At 39.0% G+C, this 25558-nt stretch overlaps 1 protein-coding gene across 1 annotated transcript in view; it reads right to left on the minus strand.

Annotated features, from left to right (window-relative positions):
* Window positions 1-747: 747 nt before the first annotated feature.
* LOC311175248 (putative phospholipid-transporting ATPase IM) overlaps window positions 748-25558 on the minus strand; it is a gene marked incomplete at both ends in the record, with an annotated part of 87377 nt that continues 62566 nt past the window's right edge. Inside the window, 5 exons of the mRNA XM_084240153.1 lie at window positions 748-1029; window positions 3484-3614; window positions 5689-5827; window positions 7901-8013; window positions 23523-23586. Of these exons, the coding sequence (XP_084096279.1) occupies window positions 748-1029; window positions 3484-3614; window positions 5689-5827; window positions 7901-8013; window positions 23523-23586 (729 nt within the window). The remainder of the gene's footprint in view (window positions 1030-3483; window positions 3615-5688; window positions 5828-7900; window positions 8014-23522; window positions 23587-25558) is intronic.

The raw sequence follows: 25558 nt of genomic DNA on the forward strand, positions 1-25558 counted from the left end.
GGTTGTTATTAAAAATCATTGAAAATTATTTAGAATACTTACTAGACAACTTGTCTTTGACATTCCATAAACATGTCCCTGAGAGATTTTTAAAAATAAATTTGAGGAAATTATCAATCTATTCCACATAAAGATGTTCAATCAACCTTGCCTTTAACTTGTAGAATAATGAGTAACACCAACACCTTTTTCTATTCTTCAGGCATCAAAGTGATTTGTTGTCCTAACTCAACACACCAGACAGATGCCAAGACTAGACAACGGCAATCTACTCTTCATCTGAAAGCACCTTAGTACACATTTTAGATCTTAAAAGGGTATCTTGAGAAAGCGTGACCTCACATATATGTGCTTATCTGTCAACAAGCATAACATTCAAGGGGAATATACAACTTTTGAATATATCTTTTTTATCCATCTGAAGATGCAGTCATTTTAAACACAGATTTACAGAGGTTTTTTGCATAAATAAGATTCTAAAGTTCAGGCCACTTGGTATCTAGGTTATTATAAACTTGTGCTTGTATTATGATGTTTTGTCCACCAAACCACAAGTTAGACAGCAACCATCTGGTTTTCCATAGAGTGCACCCCTATTTGATGGTCACTAGCAGTTGTTGGCCACAGATTTAAATTAAGTGAGGCAATCCACCCTAGTCCTCACCCCGAACCCAAACTTTGGAGCCAGTTGAATTTCAGCTCCAGCTGAAGTGAAAAGATAACTTTGTGGTTCAAATTCATCTTGACTCACATTTTCACTGTTTTATCCTGGCTAAAGTTGCTCACTGTGTCTGTGGTTTTCTTACATAAATTTTCAATCCAGCTAGTGCTATTAGACACTGTCTTTTCCAATTCTGATGTTGGGGGTGGATTTCTAGCTCGCATATTTTTTCCAGATGTGATAAGTTCTCCATAGCCCTCTTGGTGAGCAAAAGCATATCCAGATCTTCTTGAGCTTGATCTGCGAGTCTGAGGCCTTCGGCTACGTGGAGGTCTTGTCTTCTTTTGAGCCTTCTGCCTCTGGCGGATCTGGAGAAGAAGAACTACAGTGAGATGATGCACCCATAGCAGGGACCCCAAGGAATGCACTGCTTTGTGATGTGAATGCCTCTTCGGCAATATCAACAGCACTGATAACAAAATACTCACCTTCACTGCAAAAGAAAGTTTTTCGTGTAAAAACCAAGAAATTTTCACCCAAGATTACACTAGACACTGATCAGTTCTTATTCATACCAAAAGACTATTAAATAAGCAAGAAGTGTTGAGACAAATTTTATTATTGTCTCCACTTCATACACCCATCTTCAGTGAACAGCAACATAATTTTTTTAAACCGTCTTTTTTTTTTAGAGATTTATTTATTTATACAAGAATTGGGGTACAGGCCAGAGACACGGGAGGGTGAGAGAATTCACCAGAGACAGAGCAGGGAACAGAATAGGCAGAAGAACCGAAAACACTGCTGAGGGGAGCAGCGGGGGAGACAGGAGAGGTCTGCCATGCCATGTGGGTAGTTCCCTGGCTGGCCGGGAATCGAACCCACGCTGCAGAGGCTCTGGACAGCTTCACAGCACAGCACTCAACCTACTGCGCCACTGGGGAGGCCCAGCAACATAATTTTGTACAGAAAGATTTTCTAACATGTGCCACTCAAACAAATTCAGTATGTATACACTTGTGTGTGTATTTGCGTGTGTGTGTGTGTGTGTGTGTGTATAGTCCCATTCCCCCAAAAGACGAACTTTCCCTCTCCTTTAGAGATTCTCAAGATCCAATAGCCATTACATACTAAATTAGGAGAAAATTTAGAAAACGAGTCAGAGTTTTCCAACTTTTGTGGGAGCTTGATGTGCCATGAGATTTTCAGGGTTGCAATTCCGTTTCTGTGGTCTTTTGAAGAACTCAACACCATTTTGGTGTCTTCCCAACAATTCTTTCATTTCCCTGTAAAGCTGAGGAGGAAAAGAGTCAAGGCTTGCTCTCTAATGCAACTGATCACTTGGATTCCAACTTTGGTGTCAGGAGAAAATCTTTCAGCAGAAAATCATAATCTGACTAGTTAGAGAAAGAAATGAGCATCGTCTTCCCTCTATCAGCCCCTCCACCATTTTCTGGATTTACATCAGATTAACTCACAGAGCCAAGGAGAAAGAACAACTATATCAGGGGGTTCCAGGAATCATTTCAGAAGGAATCTTCCCATATTTATCTCCAGAATGTGAGGGATATAATGATAAGGGAAGTTCCTGTCAGCATCATTAACCTGGTCACTCACTGCATCAAGGTTTCCCCTTCTCATAAAGTAGCTGCAAATGTGTATCTCCCTTTTCGTTTTATCTTTCCTCTCTTTTTATTTTAACATTTATCATTTTTTCAATTTTTTAGACAATATTTGCTTCCCTCCACCCCCTCAGGTGTAGTCCCCATAGTTTCCTTCCCCAAGGCACTCGTGCACCATCACCTCAGTCCCCTGCGCTCCCCCCTCCCTCCCTCTGATGCCTCTCCCTCCTCCTCCCCTGCAGGATGTCTCTGGTTTATAATTGTCTGTTTTTGCTTTGTTGTGTTTTGTACTGTTATTATTTTTTTTTTAACACTGATGTCTTATTTGGTTCCCCTATATTCCTGTTAGAAGTGAAACCATCGATATTTTTCTTTTTCCTTCTGGCTTATTTCACTGAGCATAATTCCTTCTAGCTCCATCCACATTGCTGTGAGTATGCCTATGTTTATTGCAGCACTATTTACAATAGGTAAAACCTGGAAACAGCCCAAATGCCCAAAAATAGATGACTGGATCAAGAAGATATGGTATATATACACAATGGAATGTTATTCAGCAATCAAAAAAGATATCTTTTCTCTTTTTAACTGGGTTGTAACCTAATTATCTTGTTTATATACCTCTTCCCACAAAATATAATTTGCTCTTCCATGGGTTAGGTATTTCTATAATCGCTCTTCTTTTGTTTTCTTCCTACCTTTGCATTTTCCAATCCAGTTTTCAAGTTGCTCTTTTCTTAACTTGTTTAGAAGTTAACTTCTTCCTCAGGTTTCTGAATCTATCACTATATTTCTAAAAATATTTAGTCTCTTCACCTCATGCGATGCTTGTCCCTCTGTTGTTGTACCTTTACTTACCCACACATCAGTAACTTTCCTGATAGTTTGCCTCAGCCTTGGAATAACTGTCCAACATGCTACCAGTGAGCTTCTTATATTTCAAGTCAAATTTATAAATATGCCCAATTTAACTTGTAACGTATGACTCTGCATCCATACCTATCCACACTCTCCTCTTCACCGGCAATCATGTGGCTAGTATATCCAGATGTGGAAGTTCATCTACTATGATATGATGTAATGCACCTGTGAATTTTGCCAATGAATGGTTCATTGGTGTTTCCCCAAGTGTCCGGAGCATGAAATAATTCTAAGAGACAAGAACCAGCTCTTCAATTACTCATCATCAATACCACATACCTGTTCACTCAGAGTTGGAAATAAATCCACCTTCAAAAATCTGACTGCCACCACAGGCATAACTGAAGCCACTGTTGTTAAGAGAATAATAAGCCAGATGCACTTCTGGGTCAAAGAATGGTGCACATTTCCTATCATTAAAGGAAAAAATACATTGTTGTCAGAAATAGGACTGAATTATTGAATTAATGGACTCATTGTCTATTCCCGTAAGGTCTCTTTTTTGAAATGGTGAGGTTCAAGTACCCGAGGGAGAAGCGCTGGCTGTCTTCCCAGTATGTAGTATGTTCAGGAGTGTAGAGGAGAAGATAAAGGTAGTAGGAATACTCTTGGGAACTGACATGGCCTGATAAGGTGGAGATTACCAGCAGGAGCCAACAATTCCCTGAAGCAGACTCAGTGCAGCTTCACTCATGAAGTAGAATGTTTCTTTGAGCTCCTTGAAGCTCAGCATCCTCACACATGGGTAGAAAAACAAGTTTCACTTTAAAAGCACTGCGTACTGCTAGCTACTAAGGAAAAAATTTTTTCTTTAGCCCCACTGACTTTTCAAAAGTCTCATTGGAGCTCAGTAATTAATTCCTGGAATGGCATGTGCTTAGCTGGCGAGCATGGTCCCTACAAAAACTACTTTCTCCAGTTGAGGCATTCCAGTCTCATTATGCATGTGAGAATGCTCTCTTAGGACTAGAAGTCTTCTGGTCAATGCATTGAACTTTCAGTTTTGGCAACAAAAAAAAGAGAGTGAGGGAAAAAATTTAAAAATAGTTTTAATGTCTTTCTTTCCTAATATGCGTATAGTTATTCAGAACTAACATGTTTCTACATGGCTGGAATCTTTGGTAAAAAAAAGTATTACCATCAGGTATTAAGTAAAAGTGGTACAATTTAAAGCTTTCCATGGACATACAGAATATGCAAAAATCAAACAACAAGGTATGTAAGTGTATGTGTGCATTTCAATAGAACAATAATGATAGGTGCCTTTGTATCAGGGAGCATGTACAACCATGTAGTTGCTCTTATCTTGCTTTCTACATGAATCAGTCTTCTAAGAATTGTTTTTCCAGACTGGATTTTCCAACCAGTGGAGGCAAACCTTAGTCTTGCCTGATGGAACTCAAGAAGGTTGTCACTGTGCATCTCTCTTTTCCACAGTTTGCTGGGATAAACTCAGAAATATGTTACCAATTTATCTCGGACACACTGGAAGATTTCAAAATTTCTGAGAAAGTATATTCATAGTCCCCTGTGTAAACCTTACTTGCCCTTGCTGGGAATCATTTTGAAATGTGGAGTGCAATGGCAATTAATGGACTAGATGTACACTCTGCCAAATCACAGAATCTCAGGGCACTAAGGGATTTTAGGGGGTCCTTTGCTGCACATATGATGCTCAAATCACTCTGTAATGTGCCCAACTAATAATCAAGCAACAGTTGTTTAAATTATCGTCATCATCATCATCATCACCACCACCATCACCATTAACATTTCTTGAAAAAGTGCTATGTAACAAGCTACAAGCTAAGTATCTCATATACTTTATTTCATTTAACCTTTACAAATTTCCTATGAAATAGGAACCATTAATGTCCTCAGTTTAAAAATGAAGATATTAAGGCATGATGGGAAAAGACACTTCCCCAAAGTCACATAGCTTATAATTAGTGAAGCTGACATTTGAATCCAAGCTGTCAAACAATAGAGGCTACTGTTTATATCACTTATGGACTAATATATAGCAACTTTCTGAAGACTTTAAATTATACACCATTTCTTCCTTACCTAAATGTAAGTGAGTTCCACTCATGAACTTTGACAGAAACATTGGTGATGGTGTGGCATAAAAGTAAGACCCTATTATTTCTTTCTCTTTCCTCTCTCTATATAAACTTTTTATAGGACCTCAAGTAATCCTGATACATGTGTTCTGGCCCTCGTTTGCAAAGGGACAGTCTATTAATGTATCTTGGCTGTTGGGAAACTGCAGACAGCTATCTCAATGATTCTTCTGCATGTGGTAACAGAAATGAATATTCTGGAGACCCTCTCAAGCATGAAAGCTTTAAGTGCCTGGCTCAATTAGTTTATAGAGAAAGGATCTTGGTCATTCTTAGCCCCACCCAACATAGGAAATAAATTACAAAAACAAATAAAAGCCAGCATGACACCAGACCCAACTAGACAGTAGGACTTACTTACCAACAAATGGAAACTGATTCGGAAAGGCGCCGAAGATGCCATTACTATGCATTGTAAATAAAATGGAGAAATAAGTGGCGATGCTGCCCCAGAGGAAGACATGATTAATGACAGTCCAGTAACTAGTATCCAAGGCTATCTATTAAAAAAATCAAATACAAGAGGTCTTTGAGGATTAAAGGAACATCAATTTACTAAGTAATATTTTCCCAGAACTGCTCTCCAAAAAGATGGCTGCACTATCAACCAACCATAGGCAATCACGGCACAGGGAACTAACATCACTATTCCTGATAGATAATTGACTTTTAGCACTTATATCTGCAAGCCATTACATCTGCCAAGTTTGGATCAAAGTTAGGAGATAACATGTTCAACTTCTAAATGAGAAATAAGAAAGTAGAGTAGTTTTTAATCCCAAGTTACTTTCCAAATTGCTCTCAAAACTTTTCAATTTGAAAAAAATTTCTGTGGCAAGTGCAACATTTTATAATCTGCACATAAATTTTCACATGAGCACTTTACAAGGTATAGTCTGTTTTATATCTGTAATTCATTTTGATGATCCTTCTCTTAAATTATTCAAATGGTAAAAAAAAGAAAAATCCTTAATCCTGGGATTCATGGTGACCTGGGAGCATGTTCACAAGTCCTTTGTTTTTCTACCACCTTGTCATGAAAGTTATAAGTAAGATTGCTGCTATCTGGTAAGCCAAGAAGTCACTAGTGATTATGAACACTTTAGTTTTCAAGGGAGACCAAAAGAGTAGGTTTTCGTGTCATTACTTGCATCTTAGAGCTTCCAAATGGTCCAAGAAAAGGTGTTCATTTCTAGCAGAGTCTGAAGACCACAGATACCACAACTGCCTGATAGGACCCTACCTAAATAAAACAGAGATCTACCTCTGTGTCTCTGTGTCTGGAAACATACTTCTCCTCCCCTCTTGAAGTGAACTTTCTTTTCAGATGTTACACCAAAAAGGATGCTAGTAACCTTGACATAAAATGCAGGGGTTATAAAAGGACAGTCTTTTCTCTCCTTAAATGGCCTGAGATCAGAATTCTGCCTTCCATACCTCAGCAAGAGTTTAGTTTTCCAGTTCATTCAGTTGCCAAGACATTAGACTAAAATTTCCAACTCTACCATCTACTGCCTATCAATTCATCAACAGCAGTAGACAATAGCCTGATCTGTATGGGCATGGATAAGCAAAGAAAAATTACAACCCTCTTAAAAGGACTTGAACAGAATCAAACAGGTGGCTCCTATTGAAGCAGAACTAATAGAAGAGACAGATGAGCACTATAACCAAAAATATGTAATGAAGACTCTTAAGAAGATGTCATTAGATCAGAGAAAAAAAATCCTGGAAGAAAAAGAATTATTTCTGAATATAAAAATTCAATAGAAAAACCAAATAAGAATAATCACTGATGAGAACTGAATTAATATTCTGGAACAAACAAATGGAAATATCTCACAACAGAGAGCAAAAACTTGAAGAAATGGAAACCAGGTGCAAAAACATAAGAGACATAGATGGCAAATCCATAGATCTCAGAGCCATGAGCTCGATATACAAAACAATGGCATTTTAGAAAGCGAATAAATGGAGAAGTAACAATAAAAGAAATGATAGAAGAAAACAGCTCTGTGGCAATAAACTCCAAACATTGTCAGATGAAGATGGCACTCTAAATCCCTGCCCAGTTAATGCAAGAAGTTACACTCCAGTGACATTTGTGAAATCCAGAGGTAAAAACATAAGCTTCTAGACTGACATCATCAACATGGTGGCAAAGAGACAATAGGATCAAGTTCTCCCATAAAATCATCTTATAGGGAGAAATAACAGTGAGTTCATGGTGGGATCCAGATGCATTAGACAAATTTGGCAACACTGGTGATTTGCCCAGATGCAGAGGGAATTTGGAAAGAAAAGAGAGAAAATCATCAGACCCTTCTCCCCTCCCCCACCCACAAAGCCAGCCCACTTGTCCAGAACAAAGGGAGGAAAAGCTTGGAGCCAACAACTCCCAGAGAATCCTGAGACATCTGAGAAGTCCAGACTGTGACAGGTGGGCAAGTCGGGCCTTGGCACAGGCACAGGGTACAAGCACACAGCGTCAGGTGCGAGCCCCTTTGTTGTGGAGCTTTCCTCCCCATCCCCTTCCGGGAGACCAGCTGGGCCATTTAACCAGTCGCACTTACCAGAGGGAAGGCCATCAGGGGGAGCCTCATTGGGCTGGTACCTACATTGGAGGCCTTTTGGTACCCCAAGCCCTCAGGTGAAGGAGGCCGCAGAAGCTCCTTTACCCATCCAACTACCTCACAGATCCAGAAAGAGTACTGAAACTCTCACAGCCACAATTCATTCCATGCTCTTTTGTGCATGTTTTTGTTTTAAATCCTCCCTAGGAAGACTATCATACTCAGCCCTACAGTGCTCCCCAGCGGACCAGACTAAAACAGCAATGACTTGCTCACAGGGAGCCATTAGAGTCGTGAGAAGCAATTCTCCCCCCATCTGTTTGTGTGTTTGTTTGTTTATTGGTCAGTGAGTTGTCTGTTGTACCTTTCCATCTTTCGTATTTCTGTTTTATGTTTCTTCTATTTTTCTCCTTGCTCCCCTTTAACATTACCAGCACTACTTTCTCTTCTCTTTCTGTTACCCTCCCTCCTCTTCCTCCTCTTTCCTTTTCCCCCAGTCTAGCCTTTCTTTCTTCTCTCACCTTTATTCCTTTTACATTTCTGTATCATCCTCTTCTTTCCTCTTATCTCTTCTTTCACTCCTTATTATCTTTTGATCCTTGTATTCTTCTGAGACAAGCCTGAAGGGACCTAGCAGCTCAAGAGAGAAATATATCCCACCCAGCCTGCAGGCACCTCCCAGTGGACTTGGCCTCAGTGTATGTCTGGAGGTGAAGGGCTCCACATGAGACTCTTGATTATCACAGGCTGAGACATCAGATCCCATCCTATGCAGTGAGGGCTAGAAAAGCAGGGGCTCCTGGAGCAAAGCACAGCAAGAACAACACCTACCATATTAGAAGAGTGCCTGTATGTGTACTCAGGTGGGAACTGCAGGATCCCCCCGACTCCCAAGTAAGGTAGCCCCAACGCCCTGGGAAGAGGAACGAGAACAACCACCTGCCTAGAGCAGGGGTACAGCTAAAGAGAGAGGAAGGGAAAACAACAAGAGCCCTAACCTATACCTCTACCCACCAGCCACAGTGGCTCAGACACTAGGCAGACACATCTACACCTCAGCAAGGGAAATCAGAAGTCATGACAACCAGCACCAGTGATACAGGGACACTAAGAACAGAGCAAAGCCAAAGGCTAACAATGGAAAGAAAGAAAAATACAAATGATCAAGCAGGCCATTCTGGAAACAATACACCTCAGAAATAAAGTCAACCTCCAGAACATGATAATATGGACACAGAAGAATATCTCTACCTAACAATGAATTCAAAAAGGTCATAATGAAAACAATTAAAGAGGTAAGAGAAAACACAGAAAGAGATAAGAATATAATCAATGAACTGAAGAAGAAAGTGAAGGAACTGGAGGATATCCAGAGATTAGTGGATTTGCTCAAGAATTCTGAGAAAAGCCATGAAAATAGAAGAAATGGAAGAATTAATCAGTAGTCCTGAAGATACAATCATAAAAAGAACCCCCCCCCAAAAAAAGGAAAAAGAAATACAAAGGAAAAAGTAGGAAGAAGTACTTCAAGAACTATCTGACATCATGAGGAAAGGAAATAGAAGAGTCAAGGAATCCCAGAAGGTGAGGAGACAAAGGAACCAAGAAACTATTGAAGGAGATAATTGAAGTGAACTTCCCAAGCATAAAGAAGGGAACGAAAATAGACATACAGGAAGCTAGAACACCAGATTACCATAATGAAAGGAAAACTACAGCAAGACACATAATAGTAAAGTTTCCAAAGGTCCAAGACAAGTAAAAAATGATGAAACTGATGAGGGTGAAGAAACAGATAACCTATTAAGGAAAACCAATCAGGCTGACATCAGACTTCTCCAAAGAAACACTATGGACAAGAAGAGAATGGAGTAACATATTTAACAAACTCCAAATCAAAAATGCCAACCAAGAATACCCTGCAAATCTCTCCTTCCTCTATGAAGGAAAAATAAAAAACCTTCTCAGGAAAAAAACCTCCAGAAATTCATTACTACTAAGCCCCCCACTCCAAAGAAGCCATAAAGCCAAAACCAACAGAAGAATAATAGGAAGAACAAAATAAGGTAAGGAATAAAATCACAACAAGGCAAATGAAATGGCAAATACAGATGCCAGTATATAAATATTAACTCTAAATGTAAATGGCCTAAACTCATCAATAAAAAGACACAGAGTAGCAGACTGAATTAAAAAACAGAACCAAACCTTTTGTATCTACAGGAAACACATTTAACTACAAAAGATAAGCCAGATTGAAAGTAAAATGATGGGAACCACATTTAACTACAAAAGATAAACATAGATTGAAAGTAAAATGATGGGAAACACATTTAACTACAAAAGATAAACATAGATTGAAAGTAAAATGATGGGAGAGCGCCTCCCCTGGTGGTGCAGCAGTTGAGCTCTGGGCTGCAAGGCTGCCCACAGCCTCTGCAGTTTGCGGGCGGGGGGTTCCCCAGCCACCGGCGAGGGTCCCACAAAAAAAAAATGATGGGGGAAAAATATATAAGCAAATGGACCAAAAAATAAGGCAGAAACAGCTATACTTATATCAGATAAAACAGACTTCAAACTAAAAATGATAAAAAGAGACATAGACAGTCACTATATTATGATTAATGGGACAATCCATCACGAAGACATAACACTCATCAACATATACTCACCAAATGAAGGAGCACCAAAATATATCAATTATTGTCATCTTTGAGAACAGACATTAGAGAAAATACACATATAGTAGGAGACTTCAACACACCACTCTCACCAATGGACAGATCAACGAGACAAAAAATAAGCAAAGACATTAGAGCTCTAAATAAAGACCTAGACCTCATGGGCTAAACAGACATCTATAGGGCACTGCTCCCCCAAAAAATCTGAGTACACATTTTTTTCAAGTGCACACAGATCATTCTCCAGGATCACATACTGGGACACAAGACAAACATCAACAGATACCCTAAGATCAAAATAATACCAGTTATATTCTCTGACCATAAAGGCATCAATCTAGAAATAAACCACGAAAAGAAAGCAAGAAATCCTCATGGAGAATTGAAACCCACACTACTAGAAGATCACTGGATCAATGAGGAGATCAAAGAAGAAATTAAAAAACACCTTAAGATGAACAATAATTGGATACAACTCTCCAGAATTTATGAAACACAGCAAAAGCAGTTGTAAGTGTTAATTATATAGCAATGCAGGTTCACATCAAGAAACGAGAAAGAATTCAAAGAAACAAGCTAAACTCTCACCATAAAGAACTGGAAAAAGACAACAAAAAAGCCCAAAAGCCAGTAGAAGAAAGGAAATAATAAAATCAAAGCAGAAACAAATGAAATAGAATTTAAACAAACGATTCAAAAGATCAATGAAAACAGAAGTTGATTATTCGAAAAAATAAAATAGACAAACCCCTAACCAGGCTCACAGAGGAAAAAAAGGGAGAGAGGACAAACAAATAGGATCATAAACAAAAGAGAAGAAATTACAACAGACACAGCACAAATCAAAAAAATAATCAGAGATTACTGTGAACAGTTATATGCAAGTAAGTTCAACAATCTTGAAGAGATGGGCAAATTCCTATAACTTTTTTATCATCCAAAGCTAGATAAAGAAGAAGTAGAATATCTAAACTGACCAGTTATAAGCAGTAAAATTGAAACAATAATCAAAACCCTCCTCAAAAACAAAAGCCCAGCACTAGATGGCTTCACAAATGAATTCTACCAAACATTCAGAAACAAACTAGTACCTATCCTATACAAACTCTTTCAAAAAATTGAGAAGGAAAAAATACCACCAAATATGTACCATGAAGCCAACATTACACTAATACCAAAACAAGGACAACACAAAAAAATCAAAATAACAGGCCAATCTCTCTAATGAACAGTGATGAAAAATCCTCAATAAAATCCTAGCCAGGGCGTACCTGATGGTGCAAGGGGTTAAGATGCAACCTATGAAGCTATCTGCAGCCACTGCAGCACGAGTTTGATCCCCAGCCAGGGAGCTACCCACATGGCGCAGCAGACCTCTCCTGACTCACCCGCTGTTCCCCTCAGCAGTGTATTTCAGTCAATCTGCCTGTTCTGCTCCCCACTCTGTCTCTGTTGAATCCTCTTACCCTCCACAACTCTGGCCTGTACCCCAGTTCTTGTATGCATAAATAAATACATCTTTAAAAAAATAAAATAAAATCCTAGCCAACAGAATCCAACAATGCATCAAAAATATAATTTACCATCACCAAGTGGGAATTTATTCCAGGGGCATAAGGATGATCCACCACCTGAAAATCAATTAATGTAATCCAATACTTTAACAAAAAGAAAAATAAAATATCAATAGATGCTGAGAAAGCATTTGACAAAGTTCAACATCCATTTATGATGAAGGTCCTCAAAATTCTCAGGACAGAAGAAACATACCTTAAAATAATAAAGGCCATAAGTGACAAACCCATAGCCAATATTAATATCAATGGTGAAAAGCCAAAAGCCTTTCCCTTAAGATCTGGAACAAGGCAAGGATGTCCACTCTCATCACTGATTTTCAATATAATACTGGAAGTCCTAGCCAGAGCAATAAGACAAGAGGAAGATATACAAGGAATCCAAATAGGGAAAGAAGAAGCAAAACTATCACTATTTGCAGGTGATATGTTAATATACATAGAGAACCTAAAAACTCCACAGAAAACTAAACACATAAAAATCAGTACCTTTCCTATGCAAACAATCAATCTGAAGAAGAAATCAAGAAAACCATCCCTTATATAACTGAAACAAAAAAATCAAATATCTGGGAATGAACCTAACAAAAGAGGTGAAAGGCCTATACAATGAAAATTATGAAACATTTTTAAAAGAAATAAAACACAAAGAAATGGAAAGACATCACCTGCTCATGGACTAGAAGAATTAACATTATGAAAACGGCCATCCTACCAAAAGCAATTTACAGATTCAATGCTATTCCAATAAAAATTTCCATGACATTCTTCAAAGAAATAGAACAAGTAGGGGGGCGGAGCAACATGGCGGCGAGGAGACGCTGCGAGTAAGATCTCCCATTAAAAAAAGTTAATAGGGAGGAAAAGCGGCAGGTCCCAGTGAGAACCGGGACACGGAAGATAAACGGACGACGCCAGCGAACTGCCCGAAGAAGACAGTTGCCATAAAAGAGGACCAGAAGGGAGGGAAGCGCAGAACCCTGCTCCCCTCCCCCGCCCACAGAGGCGGCACTCTCCGACTGGCAGAGAGGAGGAAAAAAACAAACTAAAACTGCCAACAAGAACAAAGGACGCAGCAAGCGGGACTGTGAGTGGAAAGGAACTATTGCAGCCACCACACCCTGTGAACAGGAGCTGTGGAGAACCCCCGCAGGATCCGCCCCGGAGGTGAGCTCCTGACGCCATTGAAGAGAGCCCCGCCCAGGAGGAGACCAGCACCAGCACACAGCCCAGTAAGCCTGCGCGGAAGCGGCGCGCCGGAAAAACAGACGCGGAGCGGGATTGCGCGGGGAAAGCAGCGCGGATTGCGCGGATCGGATCACAGCTGCCCAGGTCCCCGCGCCTGCGACCTAGGCTTGCGGGGAGACGACCTAGGCTTGCGCGGAGGCCCTCCCGGAGTGAGCAGGAACCAGGCGCCCAGGCAGGGGAGCTGGATTCAAAAGGCGCCATTCCCGTGCCACTGATCTGGGCTACAGCCCACGTCCTGGAACTGAGGGCTTTGGAACTGAGACCCGGGGCACGAAATTAGGGGCGTGGGTTCCCCACGACGGTGGGGCACAAGGCAGACACAGCACCCCAAAGCCGTTGAGGTGTACCCTACCATCCCCGCTCTGCTCCCTGTCCCACGGGGTGGAAAATCAGCTCCCCAAGGGCTCTAGGAGAGATCTCTGGCGCCACCTAGCGACTTGAAGCCAGCAGAGGCTCCTGAAGGAGATAGTGGCCAGCTGGGGAGGTAGCCCACGCCGGGCCCCTTCCGACCAGTAGTCTGAGCCCACAGGGGGAGCGAGCACCCACAGCCGGGGCAGACCAGGCACGCAGAAGAGTGTGCCTGACACCGTACACGCAGGGAGTGTGTCCCACATCACCATTTTAGAACAGGGACATTTCTTCAGTAAAGACTACCTGCAGAAGGCTTCCTCAGAAGCCAGAGGTGAGCGGGGGAAGTTCGCCCATGCCAGAACCCCTCTGGCCTGCAGTCCAAGCCCAGAGGGGGAGCAGGAACCCACCGCCGGGGCAGACCAGGCGCACAGGGGAGTGTGTCCCCACATCGGCATTTTAGAACAGGGACCTTTCTCCAATAAAGACTGCTTGAAACTGACAGATGACTCCTGGAGGAACCAGGGGGGAGCAGAGAAGCCCACCCAAGATGCCGGCCAGTCCCAACTACACAGTGTCCCAACGCATACGGCAAATTAGAAAACAGACTGTAGGGAGGAGAAGAACCACACGCAACCTAGCAACTCTCCAGAGAAAAAGCACACCACAAAAAGAAAACCAGCCCCCAGATGGCAACGACAGTAACTTGGAAGAACTTCTGAGCCTTCCAGAAAGAGAATTTAAAATTGCCGTGATTAAAAAACTGACAGAAGTCATAAAGGAAAACAATGATAAGGGAAAAATAATCAACGATCAGAAGAATGAAATTGAGTCCCTAAAGAGGGAAGTAAAAGAAATGCAGGAGATCAAAGAATTAATGGAAGAACTAAAGAATTCTGGGAAAAGCAATGAAAGCAGAATTGATGAAATGGAAGAACGAATAAGTACTCTTGAAGACACAGAAATAAAAAGAACCAAAACAGAAAAGGAAAGAGAAGTACGAAGGAAAAAGAATGAAGAAAGACTTCGGGAACTATCTGACTCCATGAGGAAAGGAAATATAAGAGTTATAGGAATACCAGAAGGAGAGGAGAGAGAAGTAGGAACAGAGAAAATATTCAAAGAGATAATTGAAGAGAACTTCCCAAATGTGAAGGAGGAGCTGAAAATTGATATACAAGAAGCAAGAAGAACACCAAACTTCCACGACGAAAGGAAAAATACAGCAAGACACATAATAGTAAAGCTCCCAAGAATCCAGGACAAGGAAAAAATAATGAAGCTGGCAAGAGGGAAGAAACAGATAACATTCAAAGGAAAGCCAATCAGGCTGACATCAGACTTCTCCGAAGAAACACTACGGGCAAGGAGAGAGTGGAGGGACATAGTCAACAGACTCCAAGAAAACAGATGCCAACCAAGAATACTCTATCCCGCAAAGCTCTCCTTCCTCTTTGAAGAAAGAATATGGACTTTCCCAGACAAACAGAAACTCCGGAATTTCATTGCAACTAAACCCCCACTCCAAAAAATACTACAAGGAGTCCTAAAGCCAGAACCTCAGAGGGACGAATAACAATGAAAGAAGGCCAAAAAAAAAAAAAAGTTATTAAAAGAATAAATAAATAAAATCAAAGGAAAGACAAACACAATGGCAAATACAGATGTTAGCATATCAATATTAACTCTAAATGTAAATGGACTAAATTCTTCAATAAAAAGACACAGAGTTGCAGCCTGGATTAAGAAACAAAACCCAACCTTTTGCTGTCTCCAGGAAACACATTTAGCTACAAAAGATAAAAATAGGCTCAAAGTTAAAGGATGGAAAACAATCCTTCAAGCAAATGGACCAAAAAAGAAAGCAGGAACAGCTATACTTATATCAGATAAAACAGATTTCAAACTCAAAAAGATAAAAAGAGACCCCAATGGTCACTACATTATGATCAAGGGGACAATACTTCAAGAAGAAATAACAATCATTAACATATACTCACCAAACGAAGGAGCACCAAAATATATCAGACAACTGTTGTCCTCTCTGAAAACAGACATCAGAGAAAACACATACGTAGTGGGAGACTTCAACACACCACTATCAACAATGGATAGATCAACAAGACAAAAAATAAGTAAAGAAACCAAAGCTGTAAATAAAGACCTAGAGCAATTGGGCTTAACAGACATCTATAGAACACTAAACCCCAAAAAAACGGAGTACACATTTTTCTCAAGCGCACACGGATCATTCTCCAGGATCGATCACATACTGGGGCACAAGACAAACATCAACAGATACACCAAGATTGAAATCATATCAACCATCTTTTCTGACCATGAAGGCATCAAACTAGAAATAAACCATAAAAAGAAGGCAAGGAACTTTCCTACCTCATGGAGATTAAAAACCACACTACTGGAAGACCACTGGACTAATGAGGAGATGAAAGAAGAAATTAAAAAATTTTTTGAATTGAACGACAAGGAGGACACCAATATCCTAAATGTATGGGATGCAGCAAAAGCAGTAATAAGAGGAAAATATATAGCAATAGAAGCTCACATCAAGAAACAAGAAAGAACTCAAAGAAACAACCTAATCTCGAAGCTCAAAGATCTAGAAAAAGAACAACAAAAAAACCCCAAAACCAGTAGAAGAAAAGAAATAATAAAAACCAAAGCAGAAATAAATGAAATTGAAACTAAAAAAACAATCCAAAAGATCAATGAAACCAAGAGCTGGTTCTTTGAAAAAATCAATAAAATAGACAAACCCCTAGCCAGGCTCACAGAGGAAAAAAGGGAGAAAGCACAAATAAACAGGATCATCAATGAAAGAGGAGAAATCACAACGGACACAGCAGAAATCAAAAGAATAATCAGTAACTACTATGAACAGTTATATGGAAACAAGTTTAACAATCTAGAGGAGATGGACAAATTCCTACAACTCTACAATCACCCAAAGCTAGATAAAGAAGAAATAGAACACCTAAACAGACCAATTACAATTAGCGAAATTGAAATGGTAATCAAAAACCTCCCCAAAAACAAAAGCCCAGGACCTGATGGATTTACAAATGAATTCTACCAAACATTCAGAGACGAATTAGTGCCTATCCTTCACAAACTCTTCCAAAAAATTGAGAAGGAAGGGACAATACCAAACACGTTCTATGAAGCCAACATTACACTAATACCAAAACCGAACAAGGACAACACAAAAAAGGAAAACTACAGGCCCATCTCCCTGATGAACACTGATGCAAAAATCCTCAATAAAATTTTAGCTATCAGAATCCAACAATGTATCCATAAGATAATTCACCACGACCAAGTAGGATTCATTCCAGGGACACAAGGATGGTTTAACATCCGAAAATCAATCAACGTTATCCAACACATCAACAAAAAGAAATATAAAAACCATATGATAATATCAATAGATGCTGAGAAAGCTTTCGACAAAGTGCAACACCCATTCATGATAAAAGCCCTTGAAATTCTTGGGATACAAGGAACATACCTTAACATCATAAAGGCCATCTATGACAAGCCAACAGCCAGTATCATTCTCAATGGTGAAAAGCTGAAAGCAATTCCATTAAGATCTGGAACAAGACAAGGATGTCCACTCTCACCACTGCTTTTCAATATAATACTGGAAGTCCTAGCCAGGGCAATAAGACAAGAGAAAGACATCCAAGGAATCCAAATAGGAAAAGAAGAAGTCAAACTATCATTATTTGCAGACGATATGATATTATACATAGAGAACCCCAAAAACTCCACAGAAAAGCTAATTCAACTCATCAATCAGTTCAGTAAAGTGGCAGGATACAAAATCAACACGCAAAAGTCAGTAGCCTTCCTATACACAAACAATAAATATGAAGAAGAAGAAATCAAAAAAACCATCCCTTTTGTTATTGAAACAAAAAAAATCAAATATTTGGGAATAAATCTAACAAAAGAGGTAAAGGACCTATACAAAGAAAACTATAAAACACTGTTAAAAGAAATAGAAGAAGACACAAAGAAATGGAGAGATATCCCCTGCTCATGGATTGGAAGAATAAACATTATTAAAATGGCCATCCTTCCAAAAGCAATATACAGATTCAATGCTATTCCAATCAAAATTTCAATGTCATTCTTCAAAGAAATAGAACAATTATTGATGAAATTCATATGGAATCACAAAAAACCCCGAATAGCCAAAGCTCTCCTGAAAAAAAAAGAAGGGAATGGAGGCATCACACTCCCAGACTTCAAACTATACTACAAAGCCATAATCATCAAAACTGCATGGTATTGGAACAAGAACAGACATACAGACCAATGGAATCGAATAGAAAATCCAGAGATAAACCCACAGATTTATGGTCAACTAATCTTTGACAAAGGAGCAAAGACTATGCATTGGAGCAAAGAAAGTTTGTTCAATAAATGGTGTTGGGAAAACTGGGTCGCTACATGCAAAAGAATGAAGCTTGACCACTACCTCACACCATACACAAAAATCAACTCAAAATGGATTAAAGAATTAGACATAAGACCTGAAACCATAAAATACATAGAAGGAAATATAGGCGAAACACTACGTGATTTGCACATCAAAGACATCTTTACAGACACATCACCCAAAGCAGTGATAGTGAAGGCGAAGATAAACAGCTGGGACTACATCAAATTAAAGAGCTTCTGCACAGCAAAAGAGACAATAACAAAAACAAAGAGAAACCCCACCAACTGGGAGAACATTTTTGCACCCAACACTAATGATAAAGGGCTGATCACAAAAATCTGCAAAGAGCTGATGAGACTCAACAACAACAAAGAAAATAATCCAGTCAAAAAATGGGCAGAAGAGCTAAAAAGAAACTTCTCTGAAGAGGAAATGCAAATGGCCAACAGGCATATGAAAAAATGTTCAACATCACTTGTCATCAGGGAAATGCAAATCAAAACTACCATGAGATACCATCTTACACCAGTGAGAATGGCACATATTAAAAAAACTAGCAACAACAAATGTTGGCGAGGGTGTGGAGAAAAAGGAACTCTTCTGCACTGTTGGTGGGAGTGCAAACTGGTCCAACCACTGTGGAAAGCTGTGTGGAGATTTCTGGACCTACTAAACATAGAGCTTCCATATGATCCAGCAATTCCACTCCTAGGTATTTACCCAAAGGACACAGAAACATCAATTCCAAAGAACACCTGCACCCCTATGTTTATAGCAGCACTGTTTACAATAGCTAAGCTTTGGAAACAACCCAAATGCCCAAAAATCGATGACTGGATCAAGAAGATGTGGTACATATATACCATGGAATATTACTCAGCATTCAAAAAAGATAAACACATGCAATTTGCAGCAACATGGATGGCGCTGGAAGGGATCATGCTCAGCGAAAAAAGCCAAAAAGAAAAAGAAAAATACCGGATGGTCTCACTCATAGCAGGAATCTAGAAAACTTAAATAAGGGACCAGGAAAATGAATAACTATAAGAAAGTGAAAATCAAAATCAACAAAAAACTATGAACCAGAGACACTTTTAGGGGGGCAGGGGTGGGAGGGGAGGGATTGGGGTCAGAATGGGGGCGCTGCAATTGTATGGGGAATATAACAATAAAATTTATTATCTAAAAAAAAAAAAAAAAAGAAATAGAACAAGTATTAAAAATGGAGCTACCATATGATCCGGCAATTCCACTACTAGGAATCTACCCAAAGAACACAAAAACAGTGATTCAAAAGAGCACATGTACACCTATATTTATTACAGCACTATTTACAATAGGTAAAACCTGGAAACAACCCAAATGCCCAAAAACAGATGACTGGATCAAGAAGATGTGGTACATATACAAAATGGAATATTACTCAGCAATCAAAAAAGATAAACTTATGCCATTTACAGCAACATAGGAGGAGCTGGAAGAGATCATGCTCAGTGAAATAAGCCAGATGGAAAAAGAAAAATATCAGATGGTTTCACGTATAGGAGAATATAGAGGAACCAAATAAGGGATCAGGAAAAAAAATTATAAAAAATTAAAAAACAAAATTAACGGGGAACTATAAATCAAAGACACTCCTCAGTGGAGGAGGAGGGGGAAGGATCAAAACAAGGGAGGGAAGAGCACAAGGGACTAAAAGGATGGTGCACGGTGAATTGGTGGTAGCAATTTTATGGGAACTACACCTGAGTGGAGAAAGCATACTTTGTACAAAAAGGAAGAATTATGTAATATATATATATATATAAAATTAAAAAACTAAGCTTCTAGACAGAGAAGATATTACTTACAAAAGAAGGGAGTCAGCCTATTATTATCAAACTTCTACACTAAAACTTCAGTACAATGGAACAACATTAGCAAAATTCCTAAGGAAAAACAGGTTCTGACTCATCCCCACCCAGTATATCATATCATTAAATGTAAAGACAGAGAAAGGGAGATTTGAGTTCAAGAGTAACATCCTGTGCCCTTTTCTAACAAATTACTCAAGGAAATTACTGCAATCAAATAAAAATAGAAATAGAACAAAGATCTCAAAATAGCAGAAAATAAAGTATAAAAAAATGCATCTCATAAATTTATAGTTGGGCCTAAATGAGTAATAACGTATGAGCTACACTATTAATTTTGAAAGAATTTTCTAATAGTCAAAACATATGTTAAAGGATTTAATAATATCCTGAAACTTAAATTCAAAATTGTTAACATGCAACTAGGGCAGAGTGGGAGAAATAAAATACATTTCCAAAATAGTGTCATTTGGATGTAAATAAGAGAAGGTGCAAAACAAATGAATATCAAAATGGAAATAGATTTAAACAACCAAGGCGAAAGTGTTAGTAAAATGGGAATACACTAGTAAAACTTATTAAGTTTTGGGCCTCCCTAGTGGCGTAAAGGGTTAAGCACAGCACTGTGAAGCAATCCACTAACTCTGCAGCATGAGTTCATTCCCCAGCTGGCCAGGGAGCAACCCACATGGCACAGCAGACCTCTCCTGACTAGCCTGCTGCTCCCCTCAGCAGAGTACTTCGGTCAATCTGCCTGTTCTGTTCCCCACTCTGACTCTGGTGAATCCTCTTACACCCTGCATCTCTGGCCTGTATCCCAGCTCTTGCATGCATAAATAAATCTTTTTTAAAAACTTGTTAAGTTTTCATGACAAATGGTATGTTTAAAAATCATAATGCATGGGAACAAAGAAATGAAAAAATAGAATTAAAAGTGGTCATAAAACAATATGAAAGAAACAAAAAATACACATTATCACAACTAAAATAAGTAGCTCACTTCCCTATCAAAGGGAAAACCAATAAAATAAAATAAAAATGCAAATGAAGGGATGCATCCAAGGTATACATCAGTCAAATACATTTAGTAGAAGTAAAATATAAAAAATACAAATTTAAATAAGGATGTTTTCTCATGAAAACAGATAAAAACTACCAAGAACAAATGACAATCAAGAACATTATGTGGCAAACACCACTTCAAATCATGTAAATTCTCCTTGCAATATAAGGAGACCTTAATAAGAATCATAATCACAAAACTTGAATAAGATTTTCTCAGTATTTGAGACAAGGAGGTTGGTAGAGGTAGTGATTCTTTGGAAGCCTATGAATGACCTGGCATCACAGTGAGCAGAGCCAAGCTGTAAGAGGTGGTAATGGCAGTATTTGCACTCCAAGAACTACATTATTGGGTGTTGCTATGACCAGCTGTGTTTTCCCAGACTAATTAGCCCTCCTAAAGATTCTGGAACTACCTAATAACTTTTAGTAAAACTTTTAAAATAAGCTAAAAAGTGACTGCTGTTTATAACTATGACCTTTTATGAATTAATATGGCAATATTTATGAATTTTAAAATATATGCTCTCTCTGAGCTAGTAGGAAAAAAGCCTTTTTTTCATCTATCAGACTGAGAAATGATAGGATTACCTACTCATGAAATTTTATTTCTAGGAATTTATCTTACAGTACATAAAATATGTGTGGTAATACATTGCAGCATTGCTTCCATAACCAAAAAAGAAAAAGAAACATCTCAAATGTCTGTCAGTGGAGGACTAACTGATAAATTACCACATATCCATATTATGACATCCTGTGTAGTTCTTAAAGAGATGAATAAAGATTTGAATGTGTTGGCTTGGAGAGTTGTCTAGAATATCTAGTTATGTGACAAAAGCATATTTACAGAATACCATATATATCTATGATCCCTGTTTGTTGAATGAATGTGTTTCTCAAAGCAAAGAAAAATATATGAAAGGATTCAAGGTATGATAATCACAATAGTTTTAAGCAAGGGAACATAGCAGAGGAAAAGATTTTTCATTCTATTTTAAACATTATGTAGTTTGAAATAGTAAGTGGAGCATTTTATAATACAAATACCTGAAAAACCACAAAACATTTAAGAAAGTTTTACCTATTGTATCAGTACAGCATATTCATAAGATTTATGACTCTAAGTATGGGTCATGGAGACTACATAGGGGATAAGATTTAGAGGACTTCAACCCTGTGGTATGGCCAAAGAGCTAGCTATCTGTGGTGAGAAGTGCAAATCTGTGTGTGTATTTCACTTCCCAAATATACCTAATTATCCTGAAGCAAGGATAAATAGTTTTGTAGGAAATGCTTCTCTCACATTTTTAATAGAACACTCATAAATGCCTTAATTCAAGAACAATGACTTGGGGAATAAGACTGTTGGGTCCCAGTCCTAAACCTGCAATGTGGTCACAGTGTGATATCTGGGCCCCCCAACTGTTGTATCAATTTTATTTAAAATTTCACTTGTTATAGTTTTAACATTCAAACATGAGGAACTCTTTGCTATTCCTCCCTCTAGGAAGTAGAAATTATCCTCCCCTGCATATAGGCTGGAATTAGTGATTCATTTCTACTGGATTGAATATTAAAAGAGAAACAGCTTACAGTAGAGAAACCTTATAAACATCTTAACCAAGTAACCAAGATCAGCACCTCCAGTAATAAGTCATATTAATATCATGGGCTCCTGGAAAAAAATGCAACAAGAAAGGGACATCACCTCTTTGTGATTCTTCCCTCAAACCCACAATCTGTCTTTCCCTAAGAAAATACCAAACAAATCCAGTGTACCGTAAGTGAGTTAATTGGGCTTTTTGCACCACCAGCCTCTGTGGCTATCACTTGCACCTTTATTGTTCTAATGCAGGAGGCACATGGGTGGGTGGGTGAGCACAGGGCATGCATGCCTGAGCCTAAGGCTAGGGATATAAGGATATAAGGAGATATATATATGGATATAAGGATATAAGGGTGGTGTCTCTCAGAGATGACGGCTACAGGAGGATGCATGACTACAGAAGAGGCAAGACCACGAGAACACCAGAGCCCAGAGAAAGAGTAAAAGATTCATGGCAGGACTGGTGGGAGGCTCGGTTACCTCCCTGCTCCCAGTCCCACCACCTTACCCGGCCTGTGCCTGCCTCCTTGCATGCCACCCTGCCTGCCTGGTGTGCCTGTGTACCTGGTTCCCTGAGTGCATTAAAGCCTGAAAAATAGGGTTCTAGGACTCTCCTTTATCCATCTGCCCAAATCCATAGTGAACCTGCCCTGTGCTTGCTGGCACCAGAGATATTCTACAAAACACAAACTACCTGATCACTACTCTTCAAAAGTGTCAGAGTAAAAAAAAAAAAAGTGAGGATTAGGAAAGACAAGGAAAAACTGGAGAATTGCCAGAGGTTGGAGGAGGCTGAGTAGTCATGACAACTAAGTTCAAAGCAAGATCCAAGAGTTGATCCTGAAACAGAAGAAGGTCAATCATGGAAAATCTGAGTAAAGCCTATCATTCAGTAAATAGCAATATACCAATGCCAATTCCAGAATATTGACAACTGTGCAATGATTGTGTAGATGATAATGTTAACATTAGAGAAAAGCTAAACAGACAGGGCCACGGTTGCCCATGCAGAGACAGAGGCGGAGAATGGATCCTGGTGAGACACATGACCTGTGAGGTCTGAACCAAATAGAACTGGATAGCCCCATTCAAAACATCTGGCATGAGGGACATTTGTTTATTTTGAATTCTAAGTTTAAATACCTCATAGACATCACCCTTATAAGATCTTGATCATCAGAGATAAGAAATTACACATGACAGAGATGCAAGATTCTATCATCTTTTTTTTGTCTTTGAAACAGGATGGTTTTGTGATCTTTCAACTTGTGAAAAAAAGTATAAATAAAACATCTATCTGTAATAAGAATTATGTGCTTTATGAGGACAATAACTTCTAAAGTTGATATGAAAGCACAGTACTGGCATTGCTTTGACAGTGTATAAAAATAATTATGGACAAGCAAAAGGAAGAAGATATATAGGAATACCAACAGATTCTTTTCAATTATAAAGATAAAATTAACCCCAATATACAGCATTAATTGTGAGAACCAGTTGCAGTAAAAACATATAGTATCCATCACATCTAATGATGAATTTTCCAGGTAATCTGTTGTCCTCACTTATATAGCACATAATATTAATGACAACTTAAAGAAAGTTTCCCATTTGATTTTTCCTTCAGATGTTGGACTTTTGTTTCAGTTAGGACCTTTGAAATCATCTCTTGGATTACCAAGTGTAGTGGCAAGCAACCAGCTACAGAACAGATAGGGGCCTGCTAGTCTTTACTCTTTCTCTAGGCCTTCTCTGGTGTGCTCTTGTGATTGTCCTCTCATACTTTCTACCATACCTGTTCTCTGTGTGACATCACCCTTATATCCTCAGACTCCGGGCGCAGGGGAGCACACTTACCCATACCCACCCCATATTACAGGTATCCACCATCAGGCATGCGTGCCCCAAGCCCATGCTCCCAAGGCAAGAGGTGATAGCCACAGAAGTCATCAGCAGCGTAAAAGCCTGACCAATCTTCATTTACCCTATACCAGCTAATAACTCTGACTTGAAGGGGAGTGCAACCACTAAAAATATCTCTCTATACATTACACAGTTGCCCTCCCTACCAGAAGGAGAATCAGGAGAACTGAAGTGTGCCATCATAACAAGCAGTGGATCACTGAATTCTCTGGGTTGAAACTACAGGAACACAGAATGTTGATTCAGCGATTCAAAGACAACAAAACAAAGCAGAAGTTGCACTGCTCAATATACCCACCCAGAGGGACAGATTTGCATGGTTCCAAAAGCTTTGGTGAACTCTAACTCAATATTGCATGGCAGTATCCACCATTTACATGAAAAGGATTGAGAAACAAAACTAGACACATTTCAAGAAGGTCAATAGACCGTCACAAATTACTAAATCAGAAGCACTTCATTAAAATTTGAGATTCAGGTTTGCCACATATATAACAGTCTCTTCAATAATTTCACAGATATTTCACTGCCACATGTCAGATCTCACCTTAAAACCTGGGGAGTTTTTAAGTCTTATGAAAATCAAAGTTTCTCTTTATCATTGGACATTTTTTTCTTCAAACACCAGAAGGAAGTCATAGTATGATCGTTTCTCTTTCTGCACAATGCTCAGTCCCAGGAAGGAAATCTCTGTGAGGTTTCTATCAATATGGAGCTTAGACATCTAATGCTGATCCCCCACATCTGGTAATTTATAGGAAAGATTCCTGATTTCATCTCAAAATGTATAGTTACAAAGAAAACCCCAGTATTCCTTTAGTATTAATTCCCCTTCCCAACAAGTAGACAAAATTTTTTAAAGTTGAAAACTCATCAAGTTAAGATGTTT

The sequence above is a fragment of the Talpa europaea genome, assembly GCF_964194135.1.
Source record: "Talpa europaea genome assembly, chromosome: 8".
NCBI classification, from domain to species: domain Eukaryota; kingdom Metazoa; phylum Chordata; class Mammalia; order Eulipotyphla; family Talpidae; genus Talpa; species Talpa europaea.